The sequence below is a fragment of the Ostrinia furnacalis genome, unplaced genomic scaffold (assembly GCF_004193835.3).
Source record: "Ostrinia furnacalis isolate ACB-3 unplaced genomic scaffold, ASM419383v2 OfSCF3139, whole genome shotgun sequence".
Taxonomy (NCBI): domain Eukaryota; kingdom Metazoa; phylum Arthropoda; class Insecta; order Lepidoptera; family Crambidae; genus Ostrinia; species Ostrinia furnacalis.
In genome coordinates this window covers 194,113-219,178 of record NW_021133378.1, presented here as the reverse complement: position 1 = coordinate 219,178, position 25,066 = coordinate 194,113, and the positions used below count along the sequence as shown (strand labels likewise).

The window sequence follows — 25,066 nt, the reverse complement described above, 5'->3', positions numbered from 1 at the left end:
TTACCTTTATACCTCGCGAACTCCTTGCTTGTAGACATATTAGATCTAAATAAAAAGGTCCAAACTAAAAATATTATAGTCCGAAGAAATTAAACATTAGTTCCTATTTTATTCTTTAATACATCCCAGCGTTCCGATACTCACCAATTCGCCATCGACCGTTAAACGAAGTGCCACCCGTAATATATTTGCAGTAAATAATTTCTGTATCGTATAGGAGCGGCGATATAGCTTAAAGTGATAGTTTTCTCCTTTTCACTGAACGCTGGCGGTCTGGGAATTGGACTCTTACCGCCGAAGCTCTGGATGCCATTTTCACCAGTCACAACTTGAAAATTCGTATGTAATGTGTCAGTGGTCTGGTTTCATAATAGATATATTTTATCTTTCTATCTGCTGAATGACTATAAGGTGTGTTTGTTTGTAATTATAGTAAATGTTTTCACCGACTTAGCTTTCTTTTGGATCAATCTTGAGAAAATGCGCACAAAAAAAAACTCATTCTGGGCAAATTGGGTTATTAGAGTTGCCTTAACATTTGAACGTATGATGAAACATAATATACCTTTGCGCTATGGCTGCCCCAGTCCAAGCAATCGGCAAAAATAAACAGTGATCGGGGTATAACGCTGCTGGCTCTAGCCGACTGACAAGAAAGATTTATTATATTTCAATACAGTAAAAGTATCAAACAAATTACATCGAACAATCAAGCAGTTCTTTTTAATATTTTCTATTGTTATATCACGTCATTAAAAACATCTTAAAGTAGTTCGCCCCTCGAACGGAAGACAGAACGCAAAGTACAATAACTGTTTGAGATGCACGCGCCTCGGTGTACCCGTATTTATTTTGTGGAAACGCTATTGGATTTCCCGAGGCTAGTTTGCTTTTTTCTTTTAGTTAGTTTCATCGCAATATAGGTATTTTATTCTGGCTGTCAAAGAAACATTATTACGTCTTGCATTGTCTTGAAACATTATTACGTGTTTTTCCCATATTACAAGCCTTTAGGATGTTACCTGTTACGTTGTTTCTGAAGCGTACACATTATTACAAAATGTTTTAATTGGTTTAAACTTTAAAGTCCATTTGGCATCGTAAATCTGATAAATAAGCATAAAGCGTACTTAACAGAAGACTTAAATTGCATATTTCATAGCTGCAGACGACGCTGACCGGCGTTGAAAGGATATTAAATCGTCGCGCGTAATACAATTACTTGAGCCTGTTTGCACTTTTCGTTCACGTTGCATTGCAGGTGCTTAATATTCGTCATTCCGAAATAGTAGCTTTTAATGTCGCTCATTTTCGACGTTGCTTACACTTAGCTGTTAGTGTTATTGGATTTAAAATTCATACGATGAAGTTATGGCAACAGTAGGGTTATTTAGTTTACTTATTATGAGAAAATGAGAATGTAATAATGTATTAAAATTTATGTTGTAGACTCTAAAATTTAGAGGCTTTATCTAGAAGAACACTCCTGTTAAGTGATTATTTCATCAGCTATTTTTAGATTGATCAATTATAACGTCTACAGGTTTTGTAAAATTGGAGAACTTTAGGTAGGCGTCTTGTTTACGACGATTAACTGTAAGAAAATTCCAGTAATTATTTTGATGCAAGGTGAAAATTATCTATTTCGACACCGTGTGGGTGTTAGCGTATAAATTTGATAACAAGAGGCAGGTTATTTGGTTCGCGGCGGCATACGCTTAGCGGAAAGCGGAGATTAGCTTCGTTCAATCCGATTTTAAGATTATCAAAACGTTTTCTGAATGTTTCATTGGTTTGTGTCGTGATTTGAAGTTTAATTTTATTGATACGGCAGTTTAATTTTAATTATTTTTGTGAAAATTCTTACTTTATGGTATCCATATAGAGGGTTTTTTTTACCACCAAACCTAACAAAGAAGAACAAGATTAACTTCATTGTATTTGTTGAGTAGAGATTGAAACTGAATTCAGTATCGTAAACCATACAAACCCTACTATTTGTGCCAACGCCCTAGTTTTTAATAAAATTTGGTATCTGCTAATCGCTAATCGCTAACTGCCCGCGATACGCTCTCATATCGCAGTGGCCTAAGTCGGCGCGACCTTCTCGCGACCACCCTACGTGGGTGGCAGACGCCCTTCGGCTTCGCTGAATCTCTCTGCCACTTATTTACTACCCGCTTTCTCCCCGAGCGAACGTGTGTCCATTTTAATAATATCTACTTATTAGTTTAAATCATGATTGACCATTTTCCGATCAGCGTCTTCTTGGAGCGGGGTAAGCTGATCATGATTTTGTTTTATTTCAACTAAGTGGTTGGCTTAGTTGGAAACTGTAGATATATTACCGAACGTAAGGAATAGAATTATAGTAGAATTTATTTTCTCGAGATAGATCATAAGAGGACTCGTATGAGATTTCTTTCCATTGTGGAATGGCACAATTGAAACGTATAGTTCTGAATTTATTCTATAGTTCAGTTCAGTATCGACGAACGAAGTGTGACATCTGTTGCGCGCCGATTTTATTCTAATAGCGTTTAGGCACGGACCGAACGAATTTTAACATTTATAAGCATAAAGTTTGTGTTGATGTTGAAGGATAAAGTTCAGGTTAGCCTGCATTCAGGGATACATTTTGATACAATTTGACATTTATATAACGAATAATGACCAAGTCTCCCAACGGTAACGACTTTCACACTTTTAACATGTTCATAGATCAATATTAACAGGGTGTCCACATTCTGGAAAGTCAGGGAAAGTCAGAGAAAAGTCAGGGAAGCTCATAGCAGTCAGGGAAAGTCAGTGAAATAGAGGGGTGACCTGGAAAGTCAGGGAAACATTGAGATTTTGTCTACCAAAACACTGTTTGTCTCCCGAAATTTCCCAGTGATTGTAAAATGAGGGATTTAATTAATGTATGCTCTAGAAAGACCTTTGATCTTGACTATCGAAGCATTATTTTTTTCAGGTTTGGAGTGATCTACATTATGACTTTGTTTTTAGTCATAATTATATTACTCCTTTTTAGTTTTTTATCTAATGAAGTGGATTGATCTAAATTATGACATAATTTTGTTCATAATTAGATTACTTTCATATAGTTTTTTTTTCAGGATTAGAGTGATCTATGTTATGATTTTTTTTGTCATAACTAGATTACTCCTTTTTGTTTTCATGGTTGTACTTTTTTGTTTCAGTAAAATGATATATTTTCTATTGTTGATGTGAAAGTGTAACTTATAACTTATATTTTTTTATAATTATTTATTGATTTGATTATTGAGTGCAGACTAGTGAGCGGTTCATTGTGAGTGCTATTAATATACTCAATATGGTAAACGGGCAACAGTGCTAAAATGAGTGCTAAACAATGTACATTTAATAAAGTGTGGCTGGATCCTAAACTCAGTTCAGAATTTTCGGATTGGTTGAATGATGTCCCAGATAAACCAGGATTAGCATACTGTAAAGTATGTTGCAAATCATTTAAACTAAGTAATATGGGTAGACAAGCTTTAGTTTCACATGCCAAGGGACCTAAACATATTAAAAATATTGAGTTAAAAAAGGGGCAACCTGATATTTCTTTTTTTTCGCAAAAGATTACCAAATCTGAAACTACAACTTCAACAACAGTCAGCATAGAATTGGCTCAGAGTACCAAAAGTGGTGATAATCAACCAAAAACCGAAGAACCAAGAAATATACTACACCATGCATACAATGATGATGACGTCACGTCCGCCGAGATACTTTGGGCCTTACAAATTGTATTCGATAAAATGTCACTTAATTCCAGCGACAGAAGCACTGCTGCCTTTAAAAAAATGTTTCCAGACAGCAAAATAGCCTTAAATTTTTCATTGGGAAAAACAAAAGCATCATATGTGATTAATCACGGAATCGCTCCGCATTTTAGATCATGTTTGCAAGCAGAGCTTAAAGATTGTCTATTTTACGTCATTTCTTTTGATGAGTCACTGAATAAAGTATCACAAAAATGCCAAATGGATATGGTCATAAGATTTTGGAACAAGAATACCGACAGAGTTGAGACAAGATATTGGACAAGCATTTTTCTAGGGAATTCAACTGCTAATAATCTATTGGATGGATTTTTAGAGGGTTTGTCAAATCTAGACCGAGACAAGTTGTTGCAAGTTTCGATGGACGGACCGAACGTGAACCTTAGCTTTCTTCAAAAGTTGAAGACTGAACTCGCCACGGAAAATTCAAAAACTCCATTAATAGACATCGGTGTTTGTGGTTTACACACCGTGAATGGCGCTGTTAAGACTGGACATAAACAAACTGGTTGGGAAATATACGAACTTTTGAGAACAATGTATAATTTCTTTAAAGACTCGCCAGCTCGTCGAGCTTTGTATACAGCAATTACTGGAGGTACAGAATTCCCACAGAAGTTCACTTCAATAAGATGGCTCGAAAATGGCCCTTGCATAGATCGAGCTTTAAAAGTTTATGATAATGTAAGGAAATTCGTTCAAAACTCCTCTGTTCCAGAAACACACAATAAAAAAAAGTTAAATGCTGCAATGAAAGATCCTTTGCTCAAAGCCCAACTGGCAGCTATAAGGTCGATTATATCTGACTGCGAACCTTTTTTAAAAAGATTTCAAAGCGAAAAACCACTTACGCCATTTTTGTACACTGCCATCGTGGAGTTAATAAGAACCCTAATGGCAAAGATAGTGAAGCCTACAAAACTCGAGGACGCGTCCAGTCAAAATATTATTGATCTAGATTTGAAAAACACGGAAAATTTATTATCAACGGAAAATGTCCACATTGGGTATGAAGCAAAGCGTCTCTTAAAAGAAGCAAAATGTACTGACAAAGACAAACTTTTGTTCAAAGGCGCTTTCCGAAAATTGATTATAGCTTTGATTGAAAAATTGTTGGAAAAAAGCCCTATTAAGTACCGTTTTGTACGCGGTTTGACATGTTTTGATCCAAAAGTCATAAAGCATCAACCTGAGGTAGCCAATAAACGCGTAGATGTATTATTGGAAATTATGCACGAATCGGACAAAATTAAAGGGCATGTGGCTGACAATGCCAAAAGCCAATATCAAAAAATGGTTTTCGAAGCGAGGAACGCTTGGAGCCAATATTTTGAAGACTTTAGTAATGATGACAAAATCGGTGTCGATGAGTTTTACCATTCACTCATCGGGGCTGCTAAACAATACGCTGACATATGGAGCGTCATGAAGATCTGTTTTATCCTCTCCCACGGCAACGCGAGTGTGGAGGGAGGGTTTTCCATTAACAAATCTCTCTTAGTGGAAAATTTATTGGAAGAGTCGTTAATATCCCAAAGAATTATATATGACGCCTTGAAAAATATCGATGGTCCTCAGAATTTTACAATCACAAAATCTTTGATCGTTTCTGTACGAAGCTCACGTAGAAGGTATCAAGAAAATCTAAATAAAAAAAAAGAAAAAATATCAGATGAACAAAAGAAAAACAAGGAAAAACGAAAAATAGATCAACAGTTGAAAGAGGTAGAAGAAAAAAAGAAAAAAATAAAAATACAAACAGAACAAGAACTTGTGCAATTGGAAATGTTAAAAAGAGCTTTAAAAGTTAAGAAAAGGAATGTATAAGATGATCACATCTTATACACTTATCAGAGTATGCCAAATAATTATAACCATTGATCTCGCTTTTTTAATTTTTAGATTCACGTGAAGACACATTTTACTTTTTGCTATAGCGCTAGCTATCGATTAAATATTATTTATCTATTTTTTTATATGTAGATTGTTACTCAGTGGATATTTGTTTAAGTATCGTAATTATTATTAGTCTTACTCACCAAATGTTTTTATAGTACATATAATTATGTTTTTTATTTATTTATCTTTTGTTATTTTCTTAGAATAAGGTGTTCTTTCGGCATTAATATCTCAAGTTATAAAATGATTTTCAATAAATACTGAAAATACTGATCTCAAGTTCTCATTTTTTAAATAATATAATAATTTTATTGATGATAAATGTTTCAATATAATATTTTTTAATTTCCTTACAATAAGGTGACACTTTCTGCAACAATAAGTTTAAATTGTGAAATTCCTGTTATGCTAATTAGTTACGTAAAATAAAAAAAATATCTGAAATTTATCTGTAATTTTATTATGTTAAAACCACCCCATCTTTTTAAGAAATTACAATTTTTAATATCAATTAGTTTAAAAAATTGCCAAAAATACTGTAAAATTTGAAAATATATATTTTATTTTATTTTTCTGTAAAATGTATAATAGTTGGTCAGGGAATTTTGAAAAAATTGTCAGGGAAAGTCAGGGAAAAGTCAGGGAATTTTTTCGAACATTTGCAGTGGACACCCTGATTAAGCATTGGGCACTATGGATGTTACCACTGATCCCTAAAAGTATCGCCTGCTGTGTCTAGTTTCAAAAACGTATAACTTCTGGAACTATCTAAGAAAGTAAATACCTACCTACCGCATTATTTATTAATACTGCAGATCGTATGTCGAGCATCTATTGAGTGTGGCGCCGTTCCGCCGGTAAATTATTGATTCTTGCTTAAAGACGTTTCATAAGGTGCAATTATAAGACAATGTCTAAGGATGTTGTCGATGTGCTATACTTTTGGACTTACCAACGTACTTTATAAGATGTATCATGATTCTTGTACATCTGCATGTGTGCTTCTGCAGTTACGTTACACGTAATAAATATCCACGAATTTAATAGAAGCAGATAATGCGTTTTACAGTTGGCAGCAATTATTGTTGCAAAATATCATCTTTAACTATGAATCTTGACTGTTCTGAGCTCGACTTTACCTTTCTATTACAAGACCCGCAGAGAAGTCACTGTAAGACCTCATATAAGACAGCAATACTTAAACCTAATGCATCAACCTCCCTGTCGCAAGGATATATACAGGGTGTTTCTTGTAAGGTGTCAAGCCGAAGGCAGGTGATAGGTGAGGACTAGACCTATCGATTTCACCCCCATGTATGTTCTACGATTTTTCGTAGTTTAGAAGTTATCGTTAATTTTGTGATTTTTTCAAATTTTATGACCTAGTAGGCTTTAAACTTTTTTATCTTTTTTTTGGGTTGACTTTTCTCAGATTTCTTTTTTTTGACAGATTCCCTATTAATTGCAAATGTTTGAAAAAAATAATCACCTTCCTATCCTTGATGCAAGATACAATTTTTTTGCTAGAAACATAAAAAATATGTTTTTAGCAGAACATTCTAAAATTTTCAACTTAAAACTTTGAAAAAAAAAAAGAACTTCCATAGGTCCAAAATAATTTTAAAAACTGCGCAGTTTTCTGGACTTTCATAATAACACAAAAAAACATGTACTTAATAGGCCATTTTTTTCTGTAATCGCTCTACTAAAGTGGTAAATCGGAAATTCCGTTACATGTTTTTGACTTTCTTAGGACTAACTAATGCTTTCAATCCCCTAAGTTTACGTTACGTAGAACACATTTAGAGACAATAACTGAACAGAACATTTTTTATCCACAACGAGGAAGCTCTTGCCCTTCATCTGACCTGATGGAAACTGATGGATGATCAGCGAGCTTCACCCGGAATCCTAAACCATACAGGAATTGGCTGTCCTAAATAAGTGGTCTTACCACTAGACCACAGTGGTGATTGTTACTTTACGATTAAATTTGATATACCTACCTATTAAAGTGTGAGAGAAAGGCAAAGAGTTTGTGTGTGCGTGTGTGTGCGTGCGTGTCTGTGTGTGTGTGTGTGTGTGTGTGTGTGTGTGCGCGCGCGTGCGTGCGTGCGTGTGTGTGTGTGAGAGAGAGAGAAGGGTGTAATGATTTAATTTAACGTAAATGTTCAAAATGTCCGCTGTTGACCGTATGCACATTCGACAACGATGCAAAAAAATTCTTCGTAAATTTACAAAAGCTTCTTGCATTCTAATGTGGTTTTGTGCTTCAGTCAGCTTTGTCCGCAGTTCATCAATATTTTCATATTCCCTGTTGTATACCAGATGAAGGGCAAGAGCTTCCTCGTTGTGGATAAAAAAAATGTTCTTTTCAGTTATTGTCTCTAAATGTGTTCTACATAACGTAAACTTAGGGATTGCAAACATCAGTTAGTCCTAAGAAAGACAAAAACATGTAACGGAATCTCCGACTTACCACTTTAGTGGAGCGATTACAGAAAATAATGGCCTATTAAGTACATGTTTTTTTGTGTTATTATGAAAGTTCAGAAAACTGCGCAGTTTTTAAAATTATTTTGGACCTATGGAAGTTCTTTTTTTTTTTCAAACTTTTAAGTTGAAAATTTTAGAATGTTCTGCTAAAAGCATATTTTTTATGTTTCTAGCAAAAATTTTGTATCTTGCATCAAAGATAGGAAGGTGATTATTTTTTTCAAACATCTGAAATTAATAGGGAATCTGTCAAAAAAAAGAAATCTGAGAAAAGTCAACCCAAAAAAAAGATAAAAAAAATTAAAGCCTACTAGGTCATGAAATTTGAAAAAATCACAAAATTAACGATAACTTCTAAACTACGAAAAATCGTAGAACATACATGGGGGTGAAATCGATAGGTCTAGCCCTCACCTATCACCTGCCTTCGGCTTGACACCTTACAAGAAACACCCTGTATAAAAGAAATGCATATAACACGAGTGTAGTTATGTATAATCTACTACCGGAAGAACTTAAAGTACTCCAAGGCCCTATATTTAAAAGCAGATTGACTTGCTGGCTTTTGAACAAATGTTTTTATAGTTATAAGGAATATTTTAATTGGCGACATTGATACTATTAATTTAATTTTACATTGACATTTTCTTAATTATTTGACATTAATACTATTGAATCCTGTAATTTTTGCACGTCTCCGAGCAGACTAAACACATGATCCTATTTAATATGGTCACCCTGTATTACTGTGTTTTTGGCAAATAAACTTTTGAATTTGAATTTGAATTTGAATCTAATATTTTAATTGACACTACTAACATCTGACAAATACTCGTAGCAGCAACTGCAACATCATTTGAACCTATCACAGTTCAATTCATAAACGCAACTGCATCGCAAACTAGTCCTCCAAACCTTGAGACCAAGATTCAGTCTATTTTCGAAGTAATATTACGGCACTCATGTGACAGTCTCACAATAGGTGTACAAACGGCTCACTAACATAATAAACTAGAGAATATTTTACAGAATGTAGCAAAAACGAAGCCTCACATGCTGAAAACTATACTCACTTTGCTTACATCGGCATGCAATATGGCAAGTGTGTTCTCTCGATAACATTTTTAAACGTCAAGCTGGCTCGGGCAATTTATTAAACTGCACACGGAGCTTGAATTAGATTAGAGGACGAGCTGAACACTAATAGGCGCCACTTTGTGATATTTATTTTGTCGCCTGCCCTTTTAGTGTTAGAGAAATCGTATTATGATCTCAAAAATTCTTCATACCACTAATGCTTTAAACTTAAACCAGCTTTTGCCCGCGGCTACACCCGCGTGAAATTTAGTTTGTCACAGGTCGTCCTAAATTATAGCCTTTTATGTTATTCTGGGTTATAAACAATAATACTGTAAAGTTTCATCAAAATCCGTTCAGTAGTTTTTGCGTGAATGAGTAACAAACATGTTAACATCCAGACATCCATACTTACATATTATAAGTAGGATTAGTAGGATATTAATTGGATAATGGTTCTTTTACTGTTAAGTTTAAATGGAAACTTAATTTTAGTAGTTTTACATAATGTGTTTATGGATCTATTTATGGAGTAAATAAGTACAAATGTTTCGATATGGAAGGTGTTTAAAGAATAGACTAGACAATTGAATAAAGTTTGGAGTGCCTGATATCAAAATAACGCGAACGCTCAGCTTTATACTGGAGGGTGTCACAGACACTCGGGCTGTGGCAAGTTAATAAACTAGAAAAATGTTGAGCCTTTATCGTCCAGTGTCATTATTCAGAATCAACACCCATCTAGAATATGCGGCCTATAAATCAATACATGTGCGTTATGAAGTGAGACGTCGTCGCCTCCATTTTTGTTTTATTCCGAAAATAGATCCTATTGATTGTAGTTACTGGCTAATACGGTAATTTATGAAATTTCATAATTAGCGATAAGCTTCACTAGATTACACGAAGAGATTACAATACGGAACTCCCCGCAAACCGCCCTTCACTCGACCAAAAGGGGTGGGCGTCTTCGTGGATGAAACGATCTATACAAATTATGTCTTATTTTTTTATGTGACAGTAGGCAAACGAGCAGACGGATCACCTTATGCTACAATCACATAAAAGAAGTATTATTCGTAGAATATAAAATAAAATAAAATATAGTACCTATCCTTACAAAATATATTAAAATGCAAGTAAAGCGAAATCTCACAGAATCTCCTACGGTGCAGTGCCAAAGGGTATAAAACGATTAAAGCTCTTTTTAGCATGCAGGGTTGCACCCGTCGAAAGGATTAGAGCCAACTTTTTGTACCGCTTTGAACGTTGGACGCTTTGTACTGTTTGTTGAATGCTACAAAGACCAACTAATATTTTGCTGTCGCAGATACTGTTTTCACGTACATTAATTCTATTATGATCTCTGACCTATAAAAATATATCGATAAAACAGTCGAACGCCGAGGTGATAACGCCGAAAATGTAACTTGACTTTATTGATTAGTTATTTTTAGAAACTTCTGCGAATGAAATGTATTATTTGCTGACCTCTTTTATGAGGTGTCCTGAGAAATGGCGCATCGCTGCAGTAGACTGAATTGTGACCGTTGCTGGACGCGTCTAAACAGTCTAGAATAGGGCTTCTCTAGTGTAAATGAAATGCAAGTAACCAATTATTTCTTGCTTTATTTCAGGTTCGAACATGGGACAAAATACAGGCTATTATGAAGTCGGAGGAGGGGTTGGGCATTGAATATGACGAAAATGTTATATGCGATGTCTGCCGGTCTCCGGATTCCGAAGATGGCAATGAAATGGTCTTTTGTGACTCATGCAACATATGCGTGCACCAGGCCTGCTATGGCATAACTGTCATTCCTGATGGTATGTATGGTACTGGTGAGTGTGGCACTCTCAAAGAGTGAAAAATATTAATTAAGACGAGTATAAAACAATGTTTCCCTTTCTCGTTTCCAGGGCAGTGGCTGTGCAGACCGTGCGGCGACGGTGTGCGGCCAACATGCGTCCTGTGCCCGAACCTTGGTGGTGCTATGAAATGTACTCCTTCTGGTCATAAGTGGGCTCACGTTAGCTGTGTACTATGGATCCCCGAAGTGTCAATCGGCTGTGCCGAAAAAATGGAACCTATTACTAAAATATCGTCTATACCAGCATCTCGTTGGTCTCTAGTATGTGTTTTGTGTCGTGAACGCAAGGGAGCGTGTATACAGTGCTCTGTAAAGACTTGTAAGACTGCTTACCACGTAACGTGTGCATTTAAACATGGACTTGAAATGCGTGCAATCATCGAAGATGAAAATGCTGATGATGGTGTAAAGCTACGATCGTATTGTCAAAAACATAGTGTTAATTCTAAAAAAGATAAATGTTCGGGCTCTGGTTCAGAGGAGGAGGAGGTGAAAAGAAAGCGCCGGAAGGATATGACTTCTGAGGAAAAGACTCAAGCTCGTGCTGCTCGCTTGCAGGAAATCGAAAGAGAATTCGATCGACACGTTAGTTTGAAGGATATAAGTTCGCATCTCCTTGATGTGGATCAAGACGCTATACATTACATTTACAACTACTGGAAATTGAAGCGACGAGCAGGGCATAATCGTCCCTTACTACCGCCCAAGACCGACGACAGCGAACTAATGACGCACCGCCAGGAACAAGCTGATCTGGATAAGATGAAAATGTTTGTGCAGTTGAGGCAAGATCTGGAAAGAGTACGTAATTTATGCTATATGGTGAGTAGGAGGGAAAAGCTCTCTCGCTCGTTTTTTCGGATGAGAGAACAAACATTTCATAAACAGGTAGGGGTACTATCGGGTGGTGCAGAGTTAGGAGGTCCTGAATTTGATGCTGTCGTGCAAGCAAATCACGGACCATCAATCTATGACCAACTGTATTCGCACCCTGGTGCACCAAATCATAAAAATAATTTCGAAGAATTACTAGCTCGAATCGCTCCACCTGAAATGGGAGACGATAAAAAGAAAGATAGGAACGGGTTAGTAAAAGGTTCGAAAACGGCAAATCCTTATAAGAAACATTATGTGAATGGCTCTCGCCGCAGTGGCAGTATGTGTAGTGGATTGTCAAGTGAAGAAAGTGCGCCAGAAATGACGCGTTCTGGTAGATATCGTGGCAGAGCCATTTCCAGCACGGATGAAGACGTAAAGAAACCAATTTCTCCAAAGAAAAAGGTTTCACCCAAAACTAAAGCTAAACGATCTCCTAAAAAGCCTGAAAGAAAGAAAAAGAAAGTCCCACAGTCAAAGGCATTGGTTGAAAGTAGTAGCGAGGATGAGGTTATAAGTGCTAGGACAAAGAAAGATCGATCTCGTAGTAAGACTCTTCAACAGATGGAAAAAGAAATGGCGGCTGGCACATTAGGCCAGTCGGCCACAGATAGTGATGAGTTTATGCCTATACGATCAACGAGAAATAGTAAGTTCCCTGTTGACATCTATTCGGATAGCAGTGAAGAGGCAACTCCTACAAAAGCTGATCTCAAAACTAAGGTTAAAACTGAGAAAGTAAAGGTGGAGAAAATTAAAGCAGAAAAGTCGCCAAGCGCTAACGATTCCCAACAGCCATTACCCAGAACTAAAGGAGCTATGAAAGAATTCATTCCGGAACCGGAAAAGAAACCTGTGATTAAGGAAGAAGATAAACCTGCACCTAAGAAAAGGGGTAGGAAACCATCCAATAAAAATATAGCAGACAAAGACAAACAAATCGACAAAAAGCCTCCAGTCAAGGTTACAGAAACCATTGGGGATGAACCGAAACCCAAGGAAAAGGCAGGAAAGCAAAAAGATAATCCTACTGATTTAATTGTGCCCCAAAGACAGGCTGCTAAGAAAGCCTCTGAGAACATGCGCTCAACGACTGCAGTGAAGAAAGAGGAACCACAACAATCCTCTCCTGAAGATCCCAAACTGAAACCTAAAGTGAAATCAAAGGGCAAAGAAGTGAAGGAAACTGCCAGTACGTCGACTGCTACTCCTGCTAAAGTGGGAAGGAAGAAATCTTCTAAAGATGTCGATAAAGAAACTATTGCTTATGTACCTCAAAGACAAGCCGCAAAGAAAGCAGCTGCTCATATTAAAAGTGGATTGGGCAGTAAGTTGCCTGTTGTCGAGGCGAATGACAATGATAAAAAGAAGGATGGAGAAAAGGCAGATATCATCCAGACGTCACCTAAAAAGTTGGAAGATGGCAAAAAGCCCCCGTCTAAAGAGAGTTCCAGTTCCTCATCATCAAGCAGTAGCAGTTGCTCATCATCATCTAGTTCGTCTGATGACGACGATGAGGAAGAGGAAGAAGAACACGAGAAACCTGGCATGAAGCCAACAGCCAAGGCTAGAGAAATAAAGCCAGCTGTTGTTAGGCAGCCGTCAATGTTTTCGCCGCCTGGTTCTAGGCCGACAGTAGACTTGCCCTTTCTCGACAAGGTGTCAAGACCCCTGTCGTCTACAAGTGCCTCGAGTGACGGCGATAGCTCGAAAGAGTCCCGAGGTTCTGGTTCAGACAGCCCCTCACCGAAGCGACCTCGACGAAGACGTAAAGGAAAGAGTCTTTCAACAGACACATCCCCACGCAAGGCCCCTGACAAGAAGCTTAAAACTTCCGAACGGGGGTCCGAGTGTAGGGTACCATCACCGATTGTTGAAGGAGAGGAATCGAGCCGACCCAATGCGCGTGCTGCCACGCGTGCTCGGACCAGAAGCACTACTGCAAGCGGAAATATGCCTAATAAGTCTGATGCCGGATCGAGAAAATCATCTAAAGACGACACCGGTCTTGCCGCTGGGGCCAATAAAACTTCAAAAGAGAGCGGCCAGTCCCGTGAACTTCCACCTGCGGAGTGGCAAGCGAACAAGGAGGTAAAGAATGAAATCAAAGAGGAAGTGGTTACGCCTGAGTTTTCGGATATTGACACCAAACCTAAAATACATAAGACCAGAAGACAAAGTATGTACCACGACGACAAAGATAAAATAGAGATTGTTGAAACGGCACCCAGAATAAGCCCAAGGAAGAGTGCTGAATTAAAGCAAAAGGCCGTAACAACTAGAAGAATGAGTGTGAAAGAAACTGCTCCAGAAGTATCAAAACCAAAACAAAGAAGGCAAAGCAGGAATGAGGTTCTTCCTACTCAACCTTGCAAGAAAAAGATAGAGCCCCTTAAAAAGGCCTTGCTTCTTCAGAAGCCTAGAAAAATGCAGACGAGTCCAATCCCAATTCATGATGACTACTCGGATAATGACAAACACTGGTTACCAAAAGCTCCCAGTCCTAATGTTGATCCACCACCTGTAGAGAAAGCTGGTGGCCCAGATAAATACATGACTGAAGACAAATCTATGGATTCAGATTATGCTGACAAGAGTAGTAGTATTAAAATGATAGCTAAGATTCAAGCTAACTTGAACGAAAACACAATGATTAAGTCGCCTAAGACTCCAATGGATGCCAGAACAGTAACTTTAGATCACATTGATGTTGATAACCCCATATCTCGAAATATCAGAAAGCAATCTATTTTGGATGCCGAAAAGAAATTCATAACTCAAGATGCCAGTCATGTCGGACAGGGAGTGGAGATTTCAAAGAGTGCTAAAATACCATCTGCAGTTAATCAATTCACTAACCGATCCCTATTTTCTCCACAACATAAAGAAAATGAGTTGTTTGAATTAGATATGCTGGCTGTTGACGACGGCTTCAACCATGAAGATATAATGAAGCCTTTTACTGCTTATCCAGAATTTTTCTTCAAAGAAGACTCAAAAGAACAGGGTGTGCAGGAAACATTGAATCTCGTCGACAGGCTTCGAATGCAGCTAAGTACTAAGAAAGTGCCAACCGAGAAGGATGAGCCAATATTGATTGGTGATGAGAAAGAAGAAAGAGAAGATGAAAATACTGTCGCATCTAATACTTCAGAACCTGAAGTCAAAGAAGTCCCTATTGAATTCGTTGAGAAAAGATCGCCACCTAAAGATAATCATATCCCTATGAACCATTTACCTCAAACATATGCTCCTTCTGAGTTGCCTCTACCTCCTAACGAGTCGATGATGGACAGCAAAGATTACCTTCAACCTATTCCTATGACTAGTAATGACAAGTGGCCTATTATAAACACGATGGTCAGAAGTGATGTACAGGACAGGATCGATCTCACTAATGAGAGGAAATATGATACGTCTCAATACGTTGATGATGTCAAAGAGCCGTTGCCGTCGGATGTACAATCCCTATCCGAAGTCGGTGATACCATATCAATATCTAAACAAAGCGATGATTCTCAACCATTGTCTGTTGTCGACCACTCAATTACCAGCAATGATCAGGACTTGACACAAGATAATCACAATTATGAAAACAATAATTCTATGATACATTCAGATTGTGCTACGATTTCTTCTCCATATGTCAGCCAAGATTCGAAATGGAGAGAGAGCAAGATAACTACGCGAAGGTCGTCCGCTTCGAGTACAAATTCTGAAGGATCTGTTTGCTCTCAGAAGACTGATTCGAAATCTCATTTGAACAGTTGTGATTCACATCAAGGTAATGTGATGCCAGAAATTGATTCTTATCCACCTTTGCCGGCGTATTCGTGCGCTGTAGAACCGGCGTTGCCACTGAATCAGTATAGCACCTACCCAACAGACGCAACTGCCTATTTGAATTCACTTCCATTTGCGCAGTTGCCTCTACCATCGCCTGGGCCAGGACTGTACGGTGCTGGATTGCCGTTCACACCGACTGGTCTATTGCCGCCCAAACCGTTCCCACTTTGTGCGGCTTTCACGACTTCATCGCAGAATATCGCACTCACGACTCAGATGATAGCGCCGCCCACACCTAAACCCACAGACTCGCCACGCGACGACCTGGACGTTCCAAGAGATGATGGCAGTGATAAGTACATACACGTGGTGTCTAGTCCCAGTATTAGCATAGATTCATTCAATGACTCTAGCAACACTAGGCCAGCCACAAAAATGTCAAACGACAGTAATGAAACAATGTCAAGCATAATTCCAATCCAAGATGTCAAGTCACCGCCCAAAGTGGTTAAAACGACACCTAAATTTCCCGGAAAATCACCTGGCAAGAGCAGCCCTGGTATATCACCTAGGCAAGGCGATGGGCCCAAGGGCACTAAACGAGCAGGCAGTAGAAACAACCGAAGCCAGAGAGGTCGAGGTCGTTCTAAGAGTCGAGGACAAGGTGTGCACGGTTTCCCGCCTATGGTTTACATGGGTAATTCGATTCAAAATAAACTCGTTGGTACGGTCTATGATTTCAACGAAGAACTCGCGAACGACGGTGTCGATCTGAAAGCTCTTCGTGAGAGGCGTAAATCGATAGATATTAGAGACGATAGAAAATCAGAGCATTCCTACAAAGATACGTCTCCCTCACCGCGCGTCAGCCCTCTGCAGGCGAGCAAGCATACTCCTACGATCGAGACCAAAGACGTTAAACCCCCTTCTCCTCTACCTTCAGAGCATACTTCGTCCTCAGGGAAAGTGCCATCCGACCGCGGCCCCGGATTCTCTTCGGTGCAGCCGGTCCTTCCGGGCCCGGTGGATATGCGCACGTATCAGCCGTTTGAGAACGCCGTGCCTCCTGCCAGTGAGACTTACCACAGCCATCTGCTCGAGTTCGCCAGCGGCACCGCCGGCCAACAACTGGTGGAAATTGACGAGGAAGTCGAGAAGCAACTGCACACAGCACTGATGGCCAGCAAGCCGCAACCCGGCTCGGTCACGCCGGCGCCGATACCCGAGCCGAAGGAGCCTCCCAAAGAGACGTTTGTTCCGCAATTACCTAAAGTGTCGTTGTCGGATTCGAGAAACCAATTGAAAGTGAAAATCAAGGGTCCTTTCTTAGACGCCAACTATTCGGCGAGTTCCGTTCAACCCGTCGTCCCGCAGCCGCCGGCGCCCGTGCACGAGACGACCACCACCATGTTCAACGCCGCGACCGCGTCGTCGGGCTCCGGGAACCTGCGGCGCATGCGCAAGAAGGAGCTGCTGCGCCAGTACTGGACCCAGGACATGAACATGGACGACCCGGCCCACGCCGCCATGATGGGCGCCGCGCCCGCGCCCGCCGCGCCGCCGCCGCTGGCCCGCGCCGTCATCACCATACCCAAAGCCGTAGCTTCCATGACCAGCATACCCACGCGAGAAGATTACAAATTCAGCGACGCCCCGGTCGAAAAGAAGAAGCGCAAAACTACCAGTGGCCTCTCCAGAGAATTGAGGCACTTGGAAGTGAGCATGAACGACGTGGATGCATCGGATGACGTTAAACTATCAAACTTTTCGAGCAACACCAATCAGAACTACAAGAGACGCGGCCGTGTGACCGCTAAACCCAACAAGTCGAACCCCACTTCACCTCCGGTGGCTAAACTGAAGATAAAGATCGGGTCTAACATAGTTCAGCAAGTGAACGAGGAGCCTTCCAGCTTCCAATTCCGGCCGCCTAAGAAACGGCTGACGAGCATACCGAAGCCGAGCCTGGAAGATCTCCGTCGGGAGAGCATGAAGTACCGCCGAATGGTGATAGCCGAATTCGAGGAAACTGAGAAAGTGAAGAAGCACAAGCCTAACAAGAGTGAGAAACGTAAGAAAAAGAAGGACAAAAAAGCGGAGAAGTTGTTAGTGGTGAACAGTGAAAGTGAGAGTGCTACTAAATTGATAATCAAGATAAAGCGCCCCAAGGAGGAGGAGGGCGCCGAGAACGGCGCGGCGGCGGCGGCGGGCCCGAGCGGGGCGGCGGCGGCGGCGGCGGCGGCGCCCGAGCCGCCGGTGGACCCCTTCGAGTACGACCCCTCCGCGCCCGACCCGCTGGCCATCGACCCGCCGTCCTACAGCGAGTCCTCCGCGATGCGCAAGATCCGGACCGCCAAGGTGACGCCGATCCGGTTAAAACTGGCGCGCAGCTCCGCGGGCTCGGGCTACGTGATGTCGCAGCCGGGCGAGCCGGGCGCGCCCGAGGGCTCGCCGCCCGCCGCCGCGCTGCCGCTCGCCGTCAACAAGCACTGCGAAGTGAGGTGATACAACACGCGCGCTCGCTGATGCCGCGTTAACTATGCTATCTGAGTACACTCGTTAATCTCCTGTAAATACTAGTGGTTACAAAACTATTTAGAGACATCTGTATATTTTTAAAGTAACAACTATCGTCATAATGATGTAGTTTAATATATTATTTATTTGTATAAATGGAAAGCTCAATGAATAACTTAAAGTTACTCTAAGATATATGTGTATAGTTTGTGCATTGAGTGGTGCACAAGAAAAGTTTTAATATAGTATAGCAATATATATTTTTGTTAATGTTACTGTTTTACTTTGTGCCTCATATGGAATCTCATTAATGTTGTCATAAACTAATCATGTTGATGGATGGAAGTAATAGTATATCGTTTGACGCTCGCGTATCACAAGTTCGCTACAGACATCACACCGCGCCGCCTGCGCAGCCGCGCGGCGGCGGCTTCATTGCCATTCAGATCGTTCATTCATAGTTATCTCCGGCTGGTTGTGATTGATTCTTCACTTCTGTTAAAATCATTGTTTACTCACTTATAGAAGTATTGTTATAGAAATATACCGGACCACGTAACTTGAATTCAAACGAGAGCTGTGCTCTTTTACTTGTTATTCTTATGTATTTTTATGAAAGGCAAATCAACAATATAGAGATTTAGGGCCATTAAACTAAATTATTTATTTTGCATGCGTGATTATAATTATATTCCTGAAATCAATAGAATCATTATTTTCGTTGATTTCAAATATGTATATTATGTTTGTAGCCTAAACTATTTATTCTTCTTGCGCACGTATATGTACCAATTGTAAATATGATGAATTCGCTTATTTATTAAGATAATGTGTGAATATGAAACAAGGTTTGGATGCATAGTTTAGTAATTTTGGCCAGATGAGGGATTTGCAAATTGTGACTAGCTTGTTAAAATGTATGAAAAGTATACCACACGTTTGCAAGCCATGATGAGTAAGCGTTGAGCCAATCTTGGTGTCACCTTTGTCACTCACAAAAATATAGGAGTTAGCATCGATGCAGCGGATCCGAAGTGATTATTCCTGAAGATTTGCTGCTGAATGCCGACTGAATCATTGTACTAAACTACTAAACGCGCAAAACAGTTCACGCACAGCCAATACGCATACAAACATACTTTCTGATCCACTCGCGTTAGTGTTAAGGCGATTAGTGTCCTCAATCCGCGCCAAATGGGCATTTTGTAAAGCCTACTCCTCTTTTACTGCTGGACAGAAATAGTTGAAAAAAATATATGTTATACAACAGTTCAAGGACTACATTTGTGACGTTTGAATTTTCGCTACGTCTCTTTGTTTTGGATTAAAAAAATAAATACGGGACATCGATTTTTTACTTAAATTCCCTACTCCTCCAAAACGGCTATGTTAATTTAAAAGATTTTTGCACGAATAGATTGGGAATTCTTTAATCTTTAAATGACACGTTGCGTTTTTCAATCGAACATTACTTTCATTCATAAATTTTACTTTTGATAAATTCCGAACGTTTTGCTGTTGAGGGGGCCTTCGCGGGGTGCGGGCGGCAGTCGGCCGCTGGCCTTCAGACGGGGAGGTTGTGTCACTCGCTACAAACTGACATTAGCGATCAAAATGAATTTTTTCTTTGGCTAAGTTGCACCACCTGACGTGACCTAACTTTGACCGTAGCTTTGGCGATAACCGGTGTTTTTTGTATGGAGTTAGACAGACTTTTGACGCTTGTCAAAGTTGAAGTAAGATGGTGCAACCCAGCTTTTGTTCGACAATAGATTTTATGTCAGAATTGTTCATAGAGTACGTGCAGTCAGATGATACAATTGAATTATGACGCGCTCAGACGCTATTTTCTACCTGAATAGAATCTATTAGTGTAAAAAAACTATAATTGACTCCAAAACAACTGCACTAGATAAATACAAGTAGAAAAATTATTACGTTATTTATTTACTAGGCCTTTGCAATCAGTATCCAAATTAGGAGCTAGTCAGAATCTGTAACTTAATCGATTTACGTGAAGAAAACAATTTATATTTTTCATACTTATTAGAATTAGATTTTAAATATGTTTCTTCGCGAAAATACCACAATTAAAAATAACACCTGTAACGCCCCTGGGTCTGCGGGTGTCTATGGGTGACGGTAATCATTTACCAACAGGTGATCCGTTTGCTCGTTTGCCTCCTGTCAGTCCTGTCACATTAAAAAAAAATAAGATAAAGTGGTATTGAATTGTTCTATAGAGCTTATTAAAAATTTGGATACTCATTACAAAATTAGCCATTTTCGGAGTCGGTGTCGGTGTCCTACCTTTTGGTGATTCGTTTTGGAGTTGGTTTTAATTTTTAGTGAAATTAATCTATTTCATGCCTTTAGTAGACTATAGGTACCCAGTAGACCTTGTTGTTGCCACTGAAGGTGCATAGGTACTCAGTACATTGATACCATATTTTTCATGTTAAGTGCAAATAAACTTCCCTAAATTACCAAACCATGAAACGTACCTATATTATTAAAAAGTTTCGCAGATAAAAACTGAAATCCTCTTATAAGGTGATGAATTTTAGGAGCATGTCATGAAACCAAAATTATTAGCATACAAGAGCTTGTTTTAAAAAAATCTTTTTATTTATGATGGGGAATTTACTGCGGCGTAGTAGCAGAGATTTTCCGTTTGTAGATCGTATTAATTTCGAAGAATAGGGATGTTTCGTGGATAAAGCAAGAAAGTAGCAAGAGTTTGAATTAGTCCGTCGGTGAACTTACCAAAAAAAACTCTAAATGTATTTTTCACTTTTTTAAACTTATGAAAATTTAGAGATGAAGCGCACCAAAGTTCAGAAGATGAGGCACATGACGTCAAGGCATGCTTAAAAATGTGGCGATTTGTGTCGTCACGCGGAATTTCATCGCATCATATCTTAGTAATTACTTGTTTAATTGACAAATAAAAATATCCTGTGTCCAATATTTTTTGATAATGTAAAATTGACGGACCAAAAGTCTTTTTTAAAGAAACTAGCCTATTCCTATGGCCACATTCCAGCTCCATCATCAGACCCTGCAGTTTACCTTAGAGAATTGAAGACTCATGATTTTCAAAGTAGCGTACTTATATAACATTAGGTACTTGCTTATACAGGGTGTCCCAAAAACAATGGATAACCCTTCAACCATCAATAGGCCTCGCCATGGTTTCCCTAACGTCCAATTTTGACCCCAGTAAAAATATCACCGTTTTCAAGATTTTTAAGTTTTTGTGCATTTTTAGAAAATTGTAATGAAATTATTTAGGTATAATAATAAATAAATACAAATCAAACGAGCCTAAACTCGATGGAATCGTTTAATCCCGGAGTGTCTATGGGGCCACTGGCATTCCAGCTCTACCATCAGATCAGCTCCATGTCATCACAATATTGAATTGTCACCCGTATTACATGTATATCCGAAATTTTAACTCAATCAATTGATGAAGGATTTCTAATAAAAAGACAAATACATTTTCAGTTTATTCTTCGTCGAGTCTAATATTTTCTAATTATCTGTCTGACAGACAAATAATTGAAAGCTTGTAATAAAGTCGGGTTTGTTCAAATTTCGAGAACGACTGAACCGACAAAAGCATTAGAAAATTTACAAAAAATAAAATAAAATTTTATCCCGCGCAAAATGTTCATGGATTTTGTTATTTTTATTAAATACCTTTACGCCTGAGTTAAATGACACCGACATCAAGGTTCATCAATTTAAGTTTAAAATAATAGGCAGTAATGTATGAAGAAAGAGCTTCTATTCTGTATCTACCTATGCCCGTGTATTTTTGATCGGTGTCAAATCGGAGTTTTTGGTGCGGGGTGCGCGGGTGTTGCTCGCGGCGTGAAGGTCAAACGCCCAAGGTCATTGAGGACTCTAATCGCCTTAACGTTAATGATTGCTTGCTGCACCTTATTAGCCATCAACACATGTGGTGAGCTAAAACGCCCTTTGTTTTCGTATTTACTTCGGTGAACATGTAAAGGGTACTCCAAATGTGACAAATTACTTCACAGGCACTTTGATTAAGATCTCCATGTCTTACTGTTCGTTGAGCAACACCGATTTAGGAAGCGTAACGTCATTATAATTAATATTAATGCGAGCAGACACAACAGAAATCAATTTCTGGCCGCCGGCGGCTATCAATGCGTTTATACAGGGTGACTGGAACTGAACCCGCCATAGCTAATAGGCGTATAGAGCAGGTCATTTGCTAATTATTGAACCTTACTTTCTATGGCTAAAGTTTTATAGTTTAGGAGATATGTCAATTTTTATACTTTTTTCAGATTTTTCCGAAATTTGACCTNTATACAGGGTGGAAACGATAAGTGATCTCACCCGATTATTTCTAAACTATACAAGATATCGAAAAACTGGTTACTGATCCTGAAAGTGCTTCACGAGCTCTTTCAAACGGTGCTAATAATAGGTTTCAGAATAATCTGGAACTGTCCGAAAATTCAATGTTTCCAGCTTCCATACATTTGGTAAAGTTACATAATTTTAAAAACTACACAAGATATCGTAAAACTGGTTACTGATCCTAAAAGTGCTTCACGAGCTCTATCCAACGGTATCAATATCAAGTTACAGAATAAACTGGATCTATTCTAAAATTCAATGTTTCCGTCTTCCATACATTTTGTACTATCGCACTCATCTCTTGATAATTTTATAGCAAGTAAAACCTAAAAGTAATGTATTTCACAAATAATTTTAAATAAGATGCAAGTCACAAGTTTATTTAACCGACTTTTTAAGTTGATTATTTAACAAAAAAAAAATTACACTTCTAATATTGTGTCATCGCCATACATTTAGTATGGAAGCTGGAAACATTGAATTTTGGGGTAATTCCAGTTTATTCTGTAACCTATTATTGGTATTGTTTGAAAGAGCTTATGAAGCACTTTCAGGATCAGTAACCAGTTTTTCGATATCTTGTGTAGTTTAGAAATAATCGAGTGAGATCACTTATCGTTTCCACCCTGTATATTTACCGGTTTAACTTTGATCTACATTATTCTAACGATGTCTACATTTCTGATTTAAGTGTCTACCTGTGTTATTCAATGTTATTTGTGTGTAGTAATAAATGTCGTTTGTTTTAGCTGCTACAATAGAACGACTCGACTCTGAGAGTGGACGCGCCCGTGACGTGTCGCGCATGCGTAATTCGTACCACCACAAGTAGTGTTAAAGTAGTTTAGCATCACGAACGATATTATGTCAACCGATCCTGTATCGACGTTCTTGTATCGACAAACTATACATTATTCAAACACATTCTGAAAAGGAGATTTAAATAAAAATAGTTTACAGCTGGTGCTCTGATTATTTAAATGAAAACATTTATAGGTATAATAAAAATCTATGACTTTAAATGTACTTTGTCGTTATAAGAACTTATAATTTCACGATGGTTATTATAACTAACAACTCAGACAGTACTCAATCAAGCTGAAATTTTATTTAAATGTTTTATAATGATTATGAATTGGAAATGTCATTTCGGTGAATTTAAAATCATTTGAATAGTTACACTTTTGATATAACTTAACTCATGCGAANAGTTATTGAATCATTATCTAGATCTGAAATTTATTTTATTTGACTAAAGGTTTATTCGATATTAGTACCAAATAAAAAAATCGGTTAAAATCATGCGAGAAAAAAAATTTAGGCAGGTTTTAGGTCAAATTTCGGGAAAATCTGAAACAAGTATAAAAATTGTCATATCTCCTAAACTATAAAACTTTAGTCATAGAAAGTAAGGTTCAATAATTAGCAAATGACCTCCTCTATACGCGTATTAGCTATGGCGGGTTCAGTTCCAGTCACCCTGTATATTCGGCAAGTCTGCAACTATAACGTCCGTATTCACAAACATTACTGAGGTCTCACAGTGCGCGTGGACGCACAGGGTTACACACGAACCAATCACAAAGGTCTATTCAACGCGGTGCGTTCGATTTGCTACTTCACATATACAAGTATCGTTTGTGAATACAGGCGTAAGTGTCAAGGCATAGTAATGATATGACAGTATTTCTTCTGCACACCCTGTAGTGAGCGGGCTCTGTGCTGAGATATCGGCTAATATAATAACATCTAAAATATCATATTCATATTAATTACCTTAATAAATATGAAAAGCATCAGTGGAAATTTTCAAAATGTACATAATGTTGACTCATCGCGGTTATAAACCATAATACACACGCCTAGTTAAATCTAGTTTGACAGGTTCAAAATATTTAATTAAAAAATGATTGCGAGCACCGGGCCCAATGGAGAAGTTTCTAATTTTTTTCTATTAATCAAACTTGAAAATATAAGTAAAACCAATAATAATTGTGAAATAATTATGAAAATATCTCTACAAATAAAGAAGATACATGGCCTCAAAGTTGCGCATAACAAATATTTCGCGCCATTTGATCGCGGACGTCAAAGCACTCATTCGGAGTACAACCAGTGAATCACCCCTGTGGGTCTAGACAAAGTGCAAATTATAATCGCAAACCAGTCGAAAAGCCCCTTTTTTGTATGGAGTTTTGACGGATTCGATTTTCGATTCGATCAAAAAGTGCGATATGTCTAGGGGGGCAGCCCCCCCAAAATGCACTTTTTAATCGAATCGAAAATCGAATCCGTCAAAACTCCATACAAAAAAGGGGCTTTTCGACC

General features: G+C 38.7%; 1 protein-coding gene across 4 annotated transcripts in view; it reads left to right on the top strand.

Annotated features, from left to right (window-relative positions):
• The window catches only part of rno (PHD finger protein rhinoceros), a 37,973-nt gene extending 18,475 nt beyond the window's left edge, over nt 1-19,498 (top strand). For all 4 annotated transcript variants that reach the window (XM_028310915.1, XM_028310916.1, XM_028310917.1 and 1 more), the window contains exons 5-6: nt 10,922-11,111; nt 11,205-19,498. In XM_028310915.1, the coding sequence (XP_028166716.1) occupies nt 10,922-11,111; nt 11,205-18,322 (7,308 nt within the window). In that variant the 3' untranslated portion in view covers nt 18,323-19,498. The remainder of the gene's footprint in view (nt 1-10,921; nt 11,112-11,204) is intronic.
• The last annotated feature ends 5,568 nt before the right edge of the window (nt 19,499-25,066 follow it).